Below are 13,205 nucleotides of genomic sequence, written 5' to 3'. Positions count from 1 at the left end.
TCTCTGTGCCTCAGTTACCTCATCTGTAAAATGGGGTGAAGACTGTGAGCCCCCACGTGGGACAACCTGACAACCCTGTACCTATCCCAGCGCTTAGGATGGTACTCGATAAATCGTAAGCCCTTAACACATACCATCATTTAATACCAAAATATACCCAAAAGAGAGTCATATTGAAATGCAGAATTTTTTTAGCCAGCAATTAAAAAGAAAAACTATCAATCTTCAGCAAGTAGGTAACCACTAGCTTTTTCTATGAGGGTATTACTTGTGCATATAATTCCAGCAAAATGTTTCACAGATTTTGTGGCCTTCTCCTCTAAGTTTTGGTATAGAGTTAACTATGATGAAAATAGGGCTACAGTGTCGATTGCAAAATGCTTTAAGAGCTGAGATGTGAATAAGGTAGTTGTAACTCCAGTGAACGTTAACTCAATTTTCAAACCCAATAATATTTTTCTCTGTTTTACAGCTTGTCTGGTTGCCCTCTTAATGCACAGGCCATAAAAAAGGGAAAGATCTCAGAAGAATTAATGACTATCAAGCTTAAAGCAAGTGGTGGTAAGAAGATTATACTAAATAAGCTTGAATATAGCATATTCCTATAGGGTACCTCCTACCCAGGAATATCCCATTTGTTTTATAAGACAATCTTTTTTTATTTCTTTACACAAACTCTAATTTTAATTCTTCAATTAATGCTTTCATTATACCAGAATGGGGAAATGTACACTGTGAACCTCATAGATCTGGTCTCTATTTAAAAAGTTAGATTCCATGTTGCAACCTACCCTTAATAAATGGGTTTCTGATCGTTTGATTTCCTTGGATGCAAGGTCTTATAATGTCCTGGAAAATTAGGGATCTTTGAGCGAGAGTTCGATGGCAATGCCTGTACACCAGGTAATCCAGAAAAATGTGGCCAGCCTCTGAATTTTGGGAATGTGGGGCCAGCATGGCAATGCCACAGGTAGAGTTTTTCTAAAAGTCGCCTGAGAGGTGATTGCAAGTAATGGTGTGTTTGAATTCACCAAATTCTTGGGGTTCGGAATAGGGGAGCCCAGATGATATGGATACATAGGCCAAATAAGAAAAAAGTCAGATTCTTTCTGACCCTTATTTGTGAAAGATCGCTCTTTAAGGGCCTAATTTTCGAGTCTGTCCAAGTCTTCATTCAGTTGTCCCCATTATCCCTTCCAGAATGTTGCAGCAAAGTGCAGTTTAAACTCACAAGTACCAGAGAAGAGCTGTGGGTTTTTCATGATATTTAAATACTTCTGCCATCCCAACCCTTCTCAAACATGGGCTTTTTTCACCAGGGACCATTTATTATAAAATATTGAAAAATCAATACAAGGCATATTTTGCAAAAGGCATTTTCCTTAATTGTCTCCTTTTTTGATCAGTGCTTGGTATCAAGCAAGGGAATTATTCAGTTTGTGGAAATAAATTATTTTAAATGCCTCATCTTATTTTCTTAGACTCCATCTTTCATCCCTTCAATTTTTACATGATTTTTTTTAAAAAAACAAACCTCCAAGAAAAGCTCCATCAAGGGGTTGGATACCTAATGTTCTTAAGTTTCCTTCTGAGACTTTTCTTTATTCTATTAAATAATTTAACAAAGCATTTACTGTATGCTGATGGGAGGTAGTTCTCTCCTTGTTCTCATGATAGTATTATTCAGGGGGATTATGTACACACATTAAGCAGATAATGAATACAGGGGTATTTAAATAAGCATTTGTAATAGCCTCTAAACCCCCAGAATGACCAAAGCAAAGCTTGCCCACATGGGCTGACCTGGAACTAAGTCATACCCAACTCTTCCCTCCCTAGCTCATACTGTGATCTTTTAGAGGGTAACACACACAAAAATAATTAACTAGAAGGACACGTGTGATGTGAATAATTTTTCCTCTTACTCTTCCCTTTAGAAGAATTCTCCTCTCAAAAGTCTCAAGTGTTAAAAAATATCACAGAGTTCCATTGAAATTTACAATTCATTCATTCATTCAATCATTTATTAAGCACTTACTGTGTGCAAAGCACTGTACTAAGCACTTGGGAAAGTACAATAAAGAGTGACAATCCCTGCCCATTCCTAGCAGGAAGTAAATCTGAAGGAACCAAGTTATGAACCAGCCCAAAACATGGAAATCCTAGTCACAACTGAAAATTTTCACAGGCAACCCAAATCCTTCAATCAATGGTATTTATTGAGTGCTAGAGCACTATACTAAGACTTGGGAGAGTACAAAACAACAGAGTTGGTAGACACGTCCCATGACCATAATAAGGATGGTGCCATTATTTTTTGCTCCTTAACCAAATGCTAACCAGTGAGACACAAATAGGCAAGACCTATGTAATGTGTATTAGAACATAACATTACTACTAGCGAGGTGAATCTGTAAATGCATTATTGGACTACAGTGTAAAATTTAAGTATTAAGCTCTGTGGTAATGATGGCAATATGTATAACTTCTCTCACCAAAAAACTTCGGGTCTTTTAAATGATTAATCCCTTCTCACATCAACTCTACTGCCCTCAACTCCATCCCCTAACTCACACTGTTTCACTGGTCCTGGGATAACCCCTCCCTACTAAAGTGATAAACCACAGGCCTCGTCCCCTTTTCAAAGCACTCCTAAAATCCCACCTCCAACAAGGCTTCTTTGATCAACTCTCAACACTTCCAGTCACATCAACCATTTAGCCACCTCTCACACATCTTTATAATTTACCTCCTCTCTCACCAACTCTATGTTTAATTGATTCTAAAGAGTGGATTTCTTTATTCTGATTACCCTATTTTTAATTATGATGTTTGGCTTCCCCCATTTGAGTGAAAGGGCCCTGTGGGCTGGAAATGTCTTATGCCTCTGTTGTCCTTTCCAAATACTTGGTACACAGTGCACGGAACCCAATGGGGGTTCAATAAATACTGTTTTTACTAAGACTTAGGCATTTGTTTTTCTGAAAAAAATTCACTTTACCTTATTAACAGAGAATGCAACTCACTATGATAAATTGGAGACAAAAATAATTTATGAATAGAAGGACTTTGGAAATCAGGTTATGAGAGTTACTAAGAGCTTTTAAAAGGAAGTAACCACAAAAATGCAATTTCTGGAATAGTTTTAAAATAGTTTCATAACACCTGACTTTTCATATTTTGATTCCAGATTTCAAATTATTCAAGATAATGGACTCTTAGCACTCTCTTCTCTATTTCCTAACTCATCCTTCCCCCACAATTAGTCACACTTATCTTGTATGGATTTAACTTTCTTTTAGGGTCAAAATTTTGAGATTGGGACCTTACTTCCTTGGAGTCCCGTAGAGGGCAATGAAAAGTGTTCTGAAAAATGACTCCTCAAGCAGATTGGCTATTAAATCAATATTTAAATCTAGCCAAAGAAAATTAGAATCCTATTCATTCTGCAATCTTTATCCATATCTGCCATCACTATACCCTCATGTACAGCTCAAGTCTAGGTGAACTATGTAGGGAGGGGCAGCGAGCATCAGGAGGGCCACACATCACTCTGGCAATGATTCATTGGGTGGCTCCAAGGGTCAGAGCCCTTGGTGTAGTTTCCAGGCATTAAGCAACATACATCAGTACCCTACCAATATTTTTTATGGCGTTCATTAAGTGCTTACTATATGCCAAACACTGGAGTAGATACAAGGTAATTGGGTTAGGCAAAATCCCTGACCCACATTGAGCTCACAGTCTTAGTTCACATTTTGGAAATGAGGTAATTGAGTCACAGAGAAGTTAAGTGACTTGCCCAAGATCATGTAGCAGTCAAGTGATGGAGCAGGGATTAGAACACAGGTCCTTGTGCCTTCTACTAAGCCATGCTACTTCTACTTTGGCCAATTCATCTCATTTGGTTCATTATCCTGAAGAACTCTCTACCTCTAAGATGGAAACATAATCAACACATTGGTGGAAGGAGTCTTCTGAAATTTACCTAGTTATCCTGTACCATGGGGGTTGTGTTCTTACAGAACCTTTGCGTTAAGGAAAATACTCGTGTGGCAGTCCTCACTGTGCCCAACATTACACACTTGGACACATGAGCACGCTTACAACAGTTTCTTGCGACAACAAACACGCTATAGCCAGACAGGCTTGTCCTTAACTCTGGTGCCATATTCTAGCCAAAACGTGTAGTGAGGACACCTCATTTGACAGAACTGAGTGTACTGGCATTGTGTTACAGCACTTTACCTAAACAAAACTTATGAAATTTACCTTTACAAAATTGAGGGAGCGGGGCTTGCAGGGTCTGGATTGGTGAAGGGGGTCAAAGATCCTGCAACTTTTTCCTGGAAAATCCCATCCAAGCCACAGGAAATTTTGATCCGAGGCCATACAGCTAATGATGCCAGTTTGGCTTCAGCAGGGGCAGCTAAAGGAGAGGAGCTGAGTGGTGACAGAGGGTTTGGCTGGGTTGATATGAGGCAAAGGAGCCCTGAGGACATCATGGCAGTTGTGGGAAACCCACCCAGGACACACACAGACCCACTTGCTTGAGAATGCTTGGACTGGGGAGGGGAAAACAGGAAGAATGAAGGGCCATCCACATCAAGCGCTTAGTACAGTGCTCTGCACACAGTAAGTGCTCAATAAATATGGTTGAATGAATTACCAGAATGGGAAAACAAGTGTGACAAGCTCTTGAGACTTTGTGCCCATCAGAGGGATCTCACCAGGGGAAGATTTATCTCACAAGTACAACTTCCTTCCCCAAAACTACCACTTTAAGAAACTCAGCAAATCCAGCTCCCTCCCTTAGATTTTCAGCCCAAACATTCCAGGAAGAAAGTTGGGAGAGGTAGATATAAGACCTGACAACCGTTTCTCTACCCCAGCGTTTAGCACAAGGTGCTTAATGAATGCCATTGTTAGGATTATGGACTTTCTGAATTGAGAAATGAGTCATTCAGGCCACGCTGGCATCACCAAATGATTTCAGTTCAAGAAACATAGAGCATGTGTCTCCATATATAGGAACACTTCTCCTAACGAATGGATTAAACCATATAGATGACATTTAATTTTGTTTCCAAGATCCTGGCAGAGATTACACTCTGTTGTGCTTAGTATAAAGTTGCATATCTCTTCCTCTGTCATTTCCATAGACTATAGTGAGAGACTGAGTGAGAAAGAAAGAGAGAGAAAGAGAGAGAGAGTTTGACCCCCGCAAAAATTCATCCATAAGCTTAATAGGCAACAATTCACTTAGCAAGTTTACTGCTTAGATTTGTATGCTAATCAGCATCTCTTCACATTTGGGTGCATTGCCAGCCTCACCTTAAGATGTCTGACTTTTTTCAGGTATAGAAAGTGATGAGGAAATCAGGCATTTGGATGAGGAGATAAAAGAACTGAATGAATCCAACCTTAAAATTGAAGCAGACATGATGAAACTTCAGACCCAGGTAAATAACACAGCTCTGCTTCTGTGTCCCCTAGGCCTTAACCCTTTCAAATATCAGGCAAGTGATAAGACCATTCTGGGAGGAGGAAGAACAATTATTCCCCCTCCTTCACTGCCCCTCTCTCTTCCCCATCACCCAACAGAACTCACCATTGGGCAAGTATACCATGTGAAGGAACTGAACCCCAAAATCACCAAATGAAACAAGCTTTTACAGATTTAGGAGCCAGAATGGCCTAGCTGTGTGACCTTGGACAAGTCATTTGACTCACAGTGCCTCAGTTCCCTCATCTGCAACATGAAGATAACTATTCTTCCATCTTAGACTGTGAGCACCAAGTGGAACACGGACTACATCCTCTCCAACTAGCTTTGTATCTGCCCCAGTGCTCTTAATACTATAATCATTATTTTTATTATGGGTTTGCTTAGTTGGCACCAAATATTTTAAGGGACAATCTTTCAAATTCATTCAAAGTATCTGAGGGAGTCCTGTATCTCTCAGCCATATATTTACTGAGCACTTACTGTTTACAGAGCACTGTACTAAGAACTTGGGAGAGTACAATGTAACAGAGTTGATAGACATGTTCCCCGCCTACAAGGAGCTCATACTCTAGAGTATTCCTATAGCATGGACCTGTGTTCTTAAAGAATCTCAGGATATGGGAAAATTATTATAGTCCGCCACAATTCAGTGGGAATTAGCATATCGGGAGTAGGTGGTTTGAAGATGCCATTGACATTTTTCAATACAAATTCCAATGTTACTGTTGTCTGTCACTAGCAGAATGCTCCTACAGATTTTCCACCCATTATGATTTTAGTGTATTCAATTCTGTAATTGCAAAAACACCAGGAAACACAAAGTACTGTTTGGTACAGTAAAGTGGAGTTGGGAAATGCAGCATCACAAACAACCAACACTATATGCACATTTGTTTCTCCCCTCACCTTTATTTACCTACTTGTACCAACTTGAGGATTGTGTTCAACCAAGAGCTGTTTCATGCTGGGGGGAAGAGTGTTCCTTAATTCTTTCATTGTGTTATATCCAAATTGAGTAAATGGAAATAAGTGAGTAGCATAATTTGGAATCCAGAGGAATAATTAATAATAATAATAATGGTATCGGTTAACCACTACTCTGTGCCAATCATTGTACTAAGTGCTGGGGTAGATACATTGATCCTACAGGCCTTCCTTAGTTATAAAGAATGCTTCCTATTGTTAGAAAGACAAAGAATCATAGAATCCTGGAGCTGGAAAAAGTTCTAAAAAAGGCCATTTCTCCTAGTAAAGAGGACACTTATCACATTAAAATGCAGCAATATTTAGGTAACGTTTAGCTTTCCTGGCTCTAAGGGTCATGCCAATTGCTAAATACATTCTGCAGTTTCCCTCGGGAATGGGATCTCATCCTGTAATGCAGATCATTTTTCTGAGGTGGCCCATCTTGGCCTCAGAACCTGATTCTGACCGTACAAATGAGCCCCAACTTAGTTTACCTAACTAAACTACTTATGGTTTCTGAAGAAAAGCAATGACCCAAGAGACCCCTCGAGTATGAGGATTCTTGTGCTGTTCAACCCATAGCTGCCCACTTTACAGGGGCAATGGAGGTGATGGCCCCCGTAGTCTTCTGAACTGGACCCCAGGCCTCTGACAAGATCTGAGAGTTTATAGTGAGGGCTGAAAAGTCCCCAAATTTTGGCTTTCTTACTAGCTTTTTGAAATTGGTCCCCTTCCAATCTTCATTTTCCCAATAAAATCCCTTTTCACCCCCATGTTCAAAATGAAAACTTGCCACTTAGAGGTAAAAGGAATCTGCAGGGGCCCAAGAAATTTCACAGATCATGGTATCTGGCCACTTGAGCCACATCAACTTTCCAAAGAGAAATGAGAGATGAGGAAGAAAAACAGTGGTTTCCATCAGGGCATTTTGGCAACCCTAGTCTTGGGCAGGACAGGAAGAATGATGCTGGAAAACCAATACAATGCTTCCTTCTTTTAGATCAGTCTCTGTCAGCAAGCTAGCATCCCTGAAGTCAGATATTGGGTCTACTAACTCTATTATATTCTCCCAAGCACAGAATAAATGCTCAATAAATACCATTGATTGATTCTTAGCACTGTACTAGGTTCCAAATTCGAATGAAGTCTCTACTTTCTTTTATTTGATAAATTTAATTTCCAAAGTGGATTTTTGCCAAGATTTCTCATCTTCCGGTTTCGTTCACACCCCATCCATGCAGATTAAAACTTTGGCCTTTCAAATGCGCTACCCTCTAATTGCACTCTGTGCCCTATATCTAAGTTCATTGAGCTGGGAACTAGAACTCCCTCCTCAAGAGCAGGAAACCAGCCCAAGAACTAGTTCAAAATTATTTCTAACACAGCTCAGTCGTGCCACTAAAAACAGCTCCTCCTCTTCCAACTCCACAGGCTGGTGGCTCTATTGTATATTTCCCTGACCCTCTCCCCAGCCCCTGCTGTGTCCAGCAGTTTGAACCCTGGAGTTTTCCATTCATTTCCTCAACCTGGATTATGAATCTATACAATAGGGCCACTGGCCTGATGCTCTGGTACACGGGTTTTCATTTGCAACTTCTAGAGTTCAATGGTTTAGAAATAATGTGACTGGGAAGCCCATCAGTCTGCCAAAGGAGCATGAGGCAACCAGCGAGGGGCGTGGAATGTACAGCTGGCCGTGGGCCTGGAGTCCTGAAACTTTGCAACACAAAAGACGGGGGAAGACATGGCAGGAGAAAGGCGAGGGAAGAAAGAACAATAAGAATAATGATGATGATAGAGGCATTTGGTCAATTGTTGCTGTGTGCCAAGCACTGGGATGGCTGTAAGATAATCAGGTTGATCACAGTCCTTGTTCCACAGAGAGTTCACAGTCCAAGGGGGAAGGAGAAAAGGTATCGAAACCCCATTTTACAGATGAGGAAACTGAGGCACAGAGAAGCTAAATGACTCGCCCCAGGTCACAAAGTCGGCAGGTGGCAGATCCAGGATTAGCAAGGATGCTTTCTGGGGCTGGAAATTGAAGGGAAAATTTGGGGACTGAAATCCTGTCCAAGAAACAGGAGATGCACTTTGGGGGAATTCACAGCTGGTCTGTCGTTAGATGGGCCTTCCCATGCAGTGGCACGAGCACCTTACAGCAATGTGATGTGAATCACCCAATAATCTGAAAAGTTAGCTGAGGTTTAAATCTACTCTGGATACTCTCAACATCCAACTTATCTGTCTTTGGACTAGAACCCTTTGTATTCCCCTCTAACTCCTGTCTTCACATTGCTGATGGTTTCAATTTTAGATCACATCTATGGAGAGCAATTTAAAAACTATAGAAGAGGAGAACAAACTGATAGAGCAAAACAATGAGAGCCTTTTGAAGGAGCTAGCAGGGTTAAGCCAAGCCCTCATCTCGAGCCTTGCCGACATTCAGCTCCCACAGATGGTAAGTCTAGAGCCCAAACTTGGGGATTGTCTCTGGTGGCCTCTGCAGGGCTTGTCTGTGGCTGCCAACAGGTACTTCTGTTAGAAGGGTTCTCACTTCATCGAGGGCGAGGATAGTGTCTCACTCACTCTGTGATACTCTCCCAAGCTCTTAGTACAGTGCTCTGCCCACTGTACAAGCTCAGTAAATACTCTCAATTGATTGATTTCTGGTTAGAAGTCAGAGGGCTAACTTCAAAGTGCTTCAAAATCTCACTGCTCATTGATCTCAGTGTGACCCGTAAAGATGCACTGTTGTAACTATTTTCAGTGGTCATCAGAGGAACAAGAAGCAATGAGCAACTGGGCAGGGATTGTCTGTATTTGTTGCTGAATTGTACTTCCCGAGCGCTTAAATCCAGTGCTCTGCACACAGTAAGTGCTCAATAAATATGATTGAATGAATGAATGAATTAGAGTCATGAGAGACCATTTAAAGTGTCTGATGGAAACATCTGAAGGCCAGAGAAGACGACTAAAACAAATTCTGAGAGGGAGATGGAGCCCCCACCCTAGAAGCAATCCTTAATGAGTTACCACTATTAATTCACTTGCAGAATGGAAACGGGGGTGAAGCTCAAACCCACACTAGAGTCAAATCTTCATAAACTTCCATAATTGTTAAGACATTTATTAAGCACTTACTATGTGCTAAGTACTGGAGTAAATAAAAGGCTATCCGATCCAGTCCAGGCTCCAAATGGAACTCAAAATCTAATATCATCTGCATTTTACAGATTCAGAAATTGAGGCCCAGAGAGATTAAGTGACTCTCCCAGAGTCCCACAGGAGGCCGGTGGTTGTGCTGGGTCTCAAACCCAGATCTCCTAGATTCCCAGTCCTCTGCTCTTTCCAGAAGAATGCCCAATGGGGCAACTATTTCCATATTTAGAGAGGCAGCGTGGCTCAGTGGAAAGAGCACAGGCTTGGGAGTCAGAGGTCATGGGTTCAAATCCCTGCTCTGCCACTTGTCAGCCATGTGACCTTGGGCAAGCCACTTAACTTCTCTGTGCCTCAGTTACCTCATCTGTAAAATGGGGATTAAGATTGAGCCCCACATGGGACAACCTGATCACCTTATATCCCCCCCCAGTGCTTAGAACAGTGCTTTGCATATAGTAAGCGCTTCAATACCAATATTATTATTATTATTATTATTATTATTATTATTATTAGACCTGAAGGGAAAACTTCTTCTTAAGTTTCCCATTCATGAGCCCTTCCCCTCCTGGATTTCCCCAGTGGAACCCCAACAGTAGACTTTCTGGATGGAAAATGACCTACAAAACTTGAACGGACCGCAATTAATCAAATAAAACCTAAGCCTTTGATCTCACGGGCTCTGCTCTTTCTTCACATCTGATGGGGTTTTTTTATATATTACATAGTGGAGGTAAATTGACTAGTCAGATCCCTTCTCTATGAAGATGAGTTACTTCTTATACTTAGGGATTACTGTTCTTAGCCACCTATAACCAGTTAAAGCCATCCGCCTGAGATGTAGCCCTCCCACTGGATCAATTCACAGCAGGATGCCCCTGGCATCCAGAGGGAATAAGATGATGGGAAATGGTTAGGAGTAGGAGGGGGAGGAAAAAGTAGAAAGTATCTGTGTGCTGACCAGTTTAACACCACATCACAGTTTATATTTTTAGAGAAGCAGCATGGCTGAGTGTAAAGAACACAGGCCCGGGAGTCGGGGGACCTGAGTTCTAATCCCAGCTCCATCACTTGCCTGTTGGTTGACATTGGTCAAGTCACTGCATTTATCTGTACCTCAGTTTCCTCATCTGTAAAATGGGAATTAAAGACCTGGTCCCCCTCTCCCCCTTAGACCGTGAACCTCACAAGGGACAAGCACAGTTTCTGAACCGACCATGCTTGACACACATCACACACTTAAGTACCACAGTTATCATCATATTTAGATCCTCAAAGTTTTTTGTTTAAGTCCTTCTCCATCAGTGTGAATTATCTATACACTAGGTGGGACATTTCACCTCTGAAGTGCTTACTATGTTGCCAATCAATCAGTGGTCTGTATTGAGCGGTTACATCATGCAGAGCACTACACTAAGTTCTTAAATCGTACTGTTCTGCTTTTGGAAACTCAGGTGTGGAGAGGTCAGGTAGATGTTCCCAAATCACCAAAGAAGCATCAGTAGTAGAGGCTAGAGAAGCACTCAGAACTCATGATTGCCCATGTCCTTAGACCGTTAGACCACTGCTACTGACGCTTCCGTCTCCTGCTGTCCTCAGGCCACTGCCACCCTCTCTAAAGCCAAGGAAAGCTTCATTTCTCTGAATTGGACACCAAGGTACAATAAAATGTCCCCTCGGTAGAGGATGACCAGATGAATCTCATGGCACACCCCACCTTTCCTCAGCTTCCCCCAAACCCAGCACTAGTTTAGATGGCAGCCTCTTGGGCTATCACCTTTGCCTTCCCACAGGGTAAAAGTAGAACTTTACAGTGCCTTTGCTCTTCAGTTTTGTGGAATGGGTCACTTGCCTCCCTCCGCCTGGGCTACTGTGATTGGTGGAATATGTTTTGTCTTCATTTAGGGGCCGATCAGTGAGCAGAATTTCGAAGCATATGTAAATACACTCACAGACATGTACAGCAATCTGGAACGGAACTATTCCCCGGAATGCAAGGCTCTGCTGGAAAGTATCAAACAGGCAGTGAAGGGTATCCACGTGTAGGATGGGAATGTTGCTGGGCATCCGAAATTACTTAACAGCGGTAAACTCCAGATGGATCTGTTAGGAGTCATGTTCTGCTAAGGGCCGTAGCTTGCCGGGCTGCATTTACAACTGCAACATTGCACTGACGTAAAAAAGACAGAAAAAAACCCAAGATAGACTATTTGGATTTACAGAAATGCACTCAATTAGTACGTCTTATTTATTTTAATACATTTCTCTTTGGTTTCTCCGTGTGCACTGGGTTTTTGTAAAGTGTATGTAAAAAGGGTGGGGAGGGGTGTGTGTGTGTGACTATTTTTTATACTTTTTATTTATTTCTAATCAGAGGTTTTTTTATCTTTTAACAGCATTTTTGCAACCTTGCCATATTTTTACAAGTGTGTTCATTTATTTGCCAGTGGGATTTTAAATAGACAGAAAAAGTTGTTCTATAAACTATCTTGCTGGGTTTGTATGAAAAAACAAAAAGCCTGAAAGAAAGCTATCTAGAAGGGTGGACTAGTTGGCTTTTGATTGCATCCTGCTTTTTTTTTTTTTCGTTTTCCTCCCCCAATAGGGTTGCATCCATGGGAATTTGCAGTAATTTGGGATTCGGGGCGCTACTAAAGAAAGGGTGGATGGCGCTCCCTCGTGGGAACTAGCACTCAAAGCACAGTACGCTGATCAGCAGCATTGTCAAGAATTTGTTAGCAATAATAGAAATAAACCATTTGACTTGGCTGTACGGGTTTAGCCCAGGAAAGCTATATCACTTTAAGTGTTTTAAAGGAACCGAAATTATTTTAACAATGCAGTTTTGTGCAGAGAAGCAGCGTGGCTCAAGGGAAAGAGCCCGGGCTTTGGAGTAAGAGGTCACGAGTTCAAACCCCGGCTCCGCCAACTGTCAGCTGTGTGACTTTGGGCAAGCCACTTCACTTCTCTGGGCCTCAGTTCTGTAAAATGTGGATTAAGACTGTGAGCCCCCCATGGGACAAGCTGATCGCCTTGTAACCTCCCCAGCACTTAGAACAGTGCTTTTCAATCAATCAGTCAATCGTATTTATTGAGTGCTTACTGTGTGCAGAGCACTGTACTAAGCACTTGGGAAGTACAAGTTGGCAACATATAGAGACTAAGCGCTTGGGAAGTACAAGTTGGCAACGTATAGAGACAGTCCCTACCCAACAGTGGGCTCACAGTCTAGAAGGACTTTTCACATAGTAAGCGCTTAATAAATGCCATTATTATTAAGTCATATCAGAGCTGATTCCCACATCCCCCAGAAGAAGCAAGAAGACTTGATACAGACAGCCAGGTTTTAGGACCAGATGTTGGTACGGTAAATAAGGGGCACTATTGCTGTAGATTTGTACGTAGAAAATACAAGCACAGCCTAAAGGAAGATTCTGTAGATACCTGACGCTCCCATGAAATACCCCTGAAATAGCATGTCATCACACTGGCTTGAGTTGAAAGAGGAAAAAAAAAATGCAGCAACACAGGTTAAGAATCTTACTCCATTCAAGCGGCAGTTGGGATTTTCCGT

The 13,205-nt window shown here is 41.7% G+C and overlaps 1 protein-coding gene across 11 annotated transcripts in view; it reads left to right on the top strand.

Moving 5' to 3' along the window:
- The window catches only part of ST18 (ST18 C2H2C-type zinc finger transcription factor), a 112,530-nt gene extending 99,990 nt beyond the window's left edge, over positions 1 to 12,540 (top strand). For 9 of the 11 annotated variants that reach the window (XM_038766675.1, XM_038766668.1, XM_038766669.1 and 6 more), the window contains 4 exons: positions 473 to 561; positions 5,359 to 5,462; positions 8,790 to 8,933; positions 11,537 to 12,540. In XM_038766675.1, coding sequence (XP_038622603.1) covers positions 473 to 561; positions 5,359 to 5,462; positions 8,790 to 8,933; positions 11,537 to 11,677 — 478 coding nt within the window. In that variant the 3' untranslated portion in view covers positions 11,678 to 12,540. Of the gene's footprint in view, positions 1 to 472; positions 562 to 5,358; positions 5,463 to 8,789; positions 8,934 to 11,536 lie in introns of those variants that run through there. The other 2 variants (XM_038766670.1, XR_005456243.1) reach the window with 2 other exon arrangements.
- Positions 12,541 to 13,205: the final 665 nt, after the last annotated feature.

The sequence above is a fragment of the Tachyglossus aculeatus genome, chromosome 25 (assembly GCF_015852505.1).
Source record: "Tachyglossus aculeatus isolate mTacAcu1 chromosome 25, mTacAcu1.pri, whole genome shotgun sequence".
In the NCBI taxonomy this organism is placed as follows: domain Eukaryota; kingdom Metazoa; phylum Chordata; class Mammalia; order Monotremata; family Tachyglossidae; genus Tachyglossus; species Tachyglossus aculeatus.
Note: the sequence above shows the minus strand (reverse complement) of the source record. Positions and strands in the feature narration are given on the sequence as shown.